The sequence below is a fragment of the Palaemon carinicauda genome, chromosome 24, assembly GCF_036898095.1.
Source record: "Palaemon carinicauda isolate YSFRI2023 chromosome 24, ASM3689809v2, whole genome shotgun sequence".
NCBI classification, from domain to species: domain Eukaryota; kingdom Metazoa; phylum Arthropoda; class Malacostraca; order Decapoda; family Palaemonidae; genus Palaemon; species Palaemon carinicauda.
This window is the reverse complement of record NC_090748.1, coordinates 105,014,973-105,021,794: the sequence shown is the minus strand read 5'-3', so window position 1 is coordinate 105,021,794 and position 6,822 is coordinate 105,014,973. Positions and strand designations below refer to the sequence as shown.

The 6,822-nt window shown below is 33.2% G+C and overlaps 1 protein-coding gene across 1 annotated transcript; it reads left to right on the top strand.

Moving 5' to 3' along the window:
* The first annotated feature begins 5,307 nt into the window (after nucleotides 1-5,307).
* On the top strand, nucleotides 5,308-6,063 carry LOC137618528 (repetin-like). The gene has a single exon (XM_068348687.1). It carries the CDS (start codon nucleotides 5,308-5,310, stop codon nucleotides 6,061-6,063), a length of 756 nt encoding a protein of 251 aa, XP_068204788.1.
* The last annotated feature ends 759 nt before the right edge of the window (nucleotides 6,064-6,822 follow it).

The window sequence follows — 6,822 nt, the reverse complement described above, 5'->3', positions numbered from 1 at the left end:
AAACTCACATCAGCCAACCCTTTTTAGAAAAGGAGGATGTTATAAGGGACTTCAGGAATGAAAAATAGCCCAGTGAGGAAATGAAATAAGGAACCAAAATAGATATGGAAACTAATGAATAATTAACATAAAACATCTTAGGATAAAAAACAACGTTAGAATTTGTCATATATAAACTAAAATGAAAAACTCACATCATCCAACCCTTTTTAGAAAAGGAGGATGTTATAAACACAAGGGCTTCAGCAATGAAAAATAGCTCCGTGAGGAAATGAAATAAGGAACCAAAATATATATGAAAACTAATGAATAATTAATATAAAATATCTTAGGATAAAAAACAACGTTAGAATTTGTCATATATAAACTATAATGAAAAACTCACACCAGCCTCTTCAGCATAAAAGCATTCGCTGCAAGTTTGAACTTCTAACAGAATAAGGAATTAACTTAGGAGAACAGAAAGAAAATTTGGCTTTTAAGACGATTCGGAACCTGACAAAAAGTAAGGTGGCGATTGTATTACAGCTGGAGAATGGGACTACCTTTGTATTCAGACGCCCCTTAAGTGTAAAGTGTGTGAAAGGGAAGGTGCTTAAGCCACACGACCCAACAATAGAGTATAGGCACTTCCTGATAACACCTAAAAGTGGCATTTTTAATGTTAGTTATTCGATGTCGTTTGTTACAGTCAGAGTGAAAGTCTTGGGAATTGACTGTTTTTATCCTGGTCAATTTTGTGAGCTATGTGGTGTCTTAGAGTTACTGGAGATGTCTCTTTCCTTAAGATGGATTTTGTGCATAATTATGATTTCAATAAAGGTTCAAAATCCTTAGATATTCGGTAGAACTTCAAAAATTAAATCTTGCAGCAAATGTTTTCATGTTGAAGAGGCTAACATAAGTCTCTTTTTATAGTCCATAGAGCTACTGGAGGTGTTTCTTTCCTTAAGATAGATTTTGTGAATAATTTTGATTTCAATAAAGGGGTAAAACCCTAATAAATTCGGTAGAACTTCAAAAGTTCAATCTTGCAGCAAATGTTTTTATGTTGCACAGGCTAACATAATTCTCTTTTTTTTTAGTTCATAGTTGTACTGGAGATGTTTCTTCCCTAGAGAGAGATTTTGGGTATAAATGTGATTTCACGAAAGTATTGAAATACTCAGATATTCGGTAGAACTTCAAAAGTTCAATTTTGCAGCAAATGTTTTTTATGTTGAACAGACTAGCGTAAGTCTCTTTTTATAGGTCGTAGTGTTACTGATGTTTCTTTCCTTAAGATAAATTTTATGTATCTTTTGTGATTTCAAGAAAGGGGTAAAATCATTAGATATTTGATAGAACTTTAAAAGTTCAATATTGCAGCAAATGTTTTTATGTGTTACAGGCTAACGTATGTCTCTTTTTATAGTTCATAGTGTTACTGATGTTTCTTTCCTTAAGGTGGATTTTGTGCATAATTTTGATTTCAATAAAGGTTTAAAACCCTAATAAATTCGGTAGAACTTCAAAAGTTCAATCTTATAGTCCATAGATCTACTTAAGGTGTTTCTTTCCTTAGGTTGATTTTGTGTATAATTTTGATTTCAATAAAGGGGTAAAACCTAATAAATTCTGTAGAACTCCAAAAGTTAAATTTTGCAGCAAATTATTTTATGTTGCACAGGCTAACGTAAGTTTCTTTTTATAGTTCATAATGTTACTGATGTTTCTTTCCTTAAGATAGATTTTGTGTATCTTTAGTGATTTCAATAAAGGTTTAAAATCCTTAGATATTCGGTAGAACTTCAAAAGTTCAATCTTGCAGCAAATGTTTTTATGTTGAACAGGCTAACATAAGACTCTTTACTTAGTTTATATATGAAAGATTAATTCTAATTTTGTTAATGTTCTCCAAATATTTTATTTTAATTATTCATTACCTCTCATTTACTTTCTATTTACTTATTTCCTTTCCTCACTGTGCTATTTTTCACTGTTGGAGCACTTAGGCATAATTTTATAGCCTCCTGCTTTCCCAACTAGGGTTGTAGCTTAGCTAATAATAATAATAATAATAATAATAATAATAATAATAATAATAATAATAATAATAATAATAATAATAATAATAGTTTATACCAAACGTTTTAATAATTCTATTTTATCTTTGTGATTTCAAGACGGGGTGAAATCCTCAAAAAATGTTTAGACTAAATATGTTTTTATGATTCCATTTTCTTAATTAATTATAAATCTATTAATGTAAAACATGGAATTATCCCAAAAGAACGCAGTGATTGGTTAACCACTTCATGATACTATCTTAATTTTTTTTTTTTTTTTTTGCAAGATAAAATTTCTTATTTACGAGTTTTATAACAATATTATTTTGCAAAGCTAGTATATAAAAATCTAGAAACTATTCAAATATTGTTATTTTTGTTTAATATCTATTTAACATTTACAGTTTTATCTCTGTAATTAAAAAAAAGCCATTTAAAATTTACCATTTTCTTTTTGTAATTATGAAAAACAATCTTCATTTGCCATTTTCTTTTTGTAATTACGAAAAAAAAAATCTTCAATTACTGTTATTTTCTTCATTCAACATCCAATTACCATTTACCATTTTCTCTCTATAATTAAAAAAAATAAATCTTAAATTATCGTTAATTTCTTCATTCGAAAAATTAAGAAACTATTCAAATATTGTTATTTTTGTTTGATATCCATATAACATTTAAAGTTTTATCTCTGTAATTAAAAGAAAATCCATTTAAAATTTACCATTTTCTTTTTGTAATTATGAAAAACAATCTTCAATTACTGTTATTTTCTTCATTCAACATCCAATTAACATTTACCATTTTCTCTCTATAATTAAAAAAAAAAAACAAATCTTGAATTATCGTTAATTTCTTCATTCGAAAAATTAAGAAACTATTCAAATACTGTTATTTTTTGTTTGATAACCATTTAACATTTACAGTTTTATCTCTGTAATTAAAAAAAAATACATTTAAAATTTACCATTTTCTGTTTGTAATTATGAGAAAAAAATCTTCAATTACTGTTATTTTCTTCATTCAACATCCAATTAATATTTACCATTTTCTTTCTATAATTAAATAAACAAATCTTAAATTATCGTTAATTTCTTCATTCGATATTTAGTTTCCATTTTCTCTCTATAATTAAAAAAACAAATCTTGAATTATCGTTAATTTCTTCATTCGACATTTAGTTTAAATTTTCTCTGAGTATATATAAACCGTCTAAATCTAATTTTGTGCTTGTTTGCTGATCTGGCTTTTAAAGGCAACTGAATTACCCAGCCAATTTTGAAGTGAATGAGCTTCCCCTAATTCAAATGTTTGATCTTCCCTTACACCCTTTTGAGATCCCTTTAGGTACCCTAGTCTTCCCAATTCTTCATATATTTCATTACAGGAATCCCTTCCCTTTACTCTTCAAAAAAAAAAAAAAAAAAAAAAATGGTAAAAATCCTCCTGTACTCTTTTATATAATATGCCTGTTTGAATTTTGAATGTTTTAAGTAACTCATTGTCTTAATGGACAACTGGTCCAAGGCTCATTGTTGTCTTATACATAACTCATTGTCTTAATGGACAACTAATCCATGGCTCATTGTTGTCTTATATGTAACTCATTGTCTTAATGGACAACTGGTCCAAGGCTCATTGTTGTCTTATACGTAACTCATTGTCTTAATGGACAACTAATCCATGGCTCATTGTTGTCTTATATGTAACTCATTGTCTTAATGGACAACTGGTCCAAGGCTCATTGTTGTCTTATACGTAACTCATTGTCTTAATGGACAACTGATCCATAACTCATTGTTGTCTTATACGTAACTCATTGTCTTAATGGACAACTGATCCACAACTCATTGTTGTCTTATACGTAACTCATTGTCTTAATGGACAACTGATCCACAACTCATTGTTGTCTTATACGTAACTCATTGTCTTAATGGACAACTGATCCACAACTCATTGTCCAAAGAAATTAAAATCATCCAAATACAAGAGACGAATGAAACTAATTTGTAAATAAGTAAGTAAATAAATAAATAAATGTATAGATATTTCGCATGTGCCTTTTTTGAGCTATGAATATCTTAACGAACAACAAAAAATCTTCAAAATGTACGATAAAAAACAAGAAAATTCTATTGAAAGTTTTCAAACAAACATTCTTTTCTCAATCTCACGTTAAGAACAACTCAAAATGCTCGCGATGTAAGAAAATACGAACCAAGCAAATAAATAAAATGAATAATTCTATCCGATGAATTTCAAACTAACCTCCCTCTTCCTTTACGAGTAAATCAGAGTGGATATTGACTTCCTATATTCCCGAGTCAGGTAATTAATTAAAAAGGGTCTTTCTAAAAACCTTTTCCCTTCGCCCCTACCGCTTTGGCTGGATACAACCTTTTGTAAACATTATTATAAAGGACCCTTTCTACGGCAAAGGATGGGGGACACACGCTCCTGTGTTTACAGGTAGGGGAGACAATCATGGTATGAGAGGGAATTATGGTAGGGGAGACAATTATGGTATGAGAGACAATTATGGTATGGGAGACAATTATGGTATGAGAGACAATTATGGTATGAGAGGTAATTATGGTATGGGAGACAATTATGGTATGAGAGAATTATGGTATGAGAGGTAATTATGGTATGAGAGACAATTATGGTATGAGAGGTAATTATGGTATGGGAGACAATTATGGTATGAGAGAATTACGGTATGGGAGACAAGCATGGTATGGGAGACAATTATGGTATGGGAGACGATTATGGTATGGGAGACAAGCATGGTATGGGAGACAGCCATGGTATGGGAGGCACCCATGGTATGGGAGACAGCCATGGTATGGGAGGCACCCATGGTATGGGAGACAGCCATGGCATGGGAGACAAGCATGGTATAGGAGATAATTATGGTATGAGAGACAAGCATGGTATGGGAGATAATTATGGTATGAGAGACAAGCATGGTATGGGAGATAATTATGGTATGGGAGACAACCATGGTATGGGAGATAAGCATGGTATATGAGATAATTATGGTATGGGAGACAACCATGGTATGGGAGATAAGCATGGTAAAGGAGATAATTATGGTATGGGAGACAACCTTGGTATGGGAGATATGCATGGTATATGAGATAATTATGATCTGGGAGACAACCATGGTATGGGAGATAAGCATGGTATAGGAGATCATTAGGGTATGGGAGACAACCATGGTATGGGAGATAAGCATGGTATGGGAGATCATTAGGGTATGGGAGACAACCATGGTATGGGAGATAAGCATGGTATGGGAGATCATTATGGTAGGGGAGACAACCATGGTATGGGAGATAAACATGTTAAAGGAGATCATTATGGTAGGGGAGACAACCATGGTATGGGAGATAAGCATGGTAAAGGAGATCATTATGGTAGGGGAGACAACCATGGTATGGGAGATAAGCATGGTATGGGAGATCATTATGGTAGGGGAGACAACCATGGTATGGGAGATAAGCATGGTATGGGAGATCATTATGGTAGGGGAGACAACCATGGTATGGGAGATAAGCATGTTAAAGGAGATCATTATGGTAGGGGAGACAACCATGGTATGGGAGATAAGCATGGTATGGGAGATCATTATGGTAGGGGAGACAACCATGGTATGGGAGATAAGCATGGTAAAGGAGATCATTATGGTAGGGGAGACAACCATGGTATGGGAGATAAGCATGGTATGGGAGATCATTATGGTAGGGGAGACAACCATGGTATGGGAGATAAGCATGGTAAAGGAGATCATTATGGTAGGGGAGACAACCATGGTATGGGAGATAAGCATGGTATGGGAGATCATTATGGTAGGGGAGACAACCATGGTATGGGAGACAAGCATGGTATAGGAGATCATTATGGTAGGGGAGACTACCATGGTATGGGAAAACTAGAGGGGCACTCAGTAGAGCGTAAACCTCCGCCACAGCAGCTTATTTCGCTCGAATTTAACCTTGACCTTTTACCTTGACAAGTACTAATTGGCGTCGATTTTCATACACTTGAATATGAACCAAGTTTGAAGTCTCTGTGGCAACGATGTCCAAACTTATGGCTGATTACGTGAATTAGACATTTTGCTTGACCGTGACCTTGACCTTTGACCCTGACCTTCCAAAATTAAATAATTTCAAGCTGTTAACATGACAGGTAATCCCTGTAAGTTTCATAACTCTACGAATAAAATTGTGGCCAAGAAGCTGTTAACAAACAAACACACAAACAAAAACATGGGGTAAAACATAACCTCCTTCAAACTTCATTGACGGAGGTATAAAGAACGTAAACTGACCAGCCATATAAGAGCCTGTTCCCTTTAAAAAAAACACACCAGTGTTGAATACAACCAACCTCTGCATATTGCCCCCGAAAAAAAAAATGGAGATTTCAAAACATCTCTGATATTTGGGAATATTTAGAAACCCTACTTTCGTAGTCATGTATGCAAACCTGGATTACACCGGGTAGTGCGCTAATGTCCTGTATTTTTCCCCAGTTGAAATGGTCGCATTTCCTCTTCTAATCTACTTACTGTGCTGGAAATTGCGACAAACTTACGTGGTCGGATGAAAACGGCAAATGGCTCTTAATGAGGTCCGAACACAAACTGTTTTTTTTGTAATTGGTTCAAAATAATTCTGAATCTTTCCTATATTATTATTATTATTATTACTATCCAAGCTACAACCCTAGTTGGAAAAGCAAGATGCTATAAGCCCAGGGGCTTCAA

Excerpts from the sequence above, each read along its gene's own strand:
- LOC137618528 (XM_068348687.1), top strand. The coding sequence starts at position 5,308 with ATGGGAGACAACCATGGTATGGGAGATAAGCATGGTATGGGAGATCAT.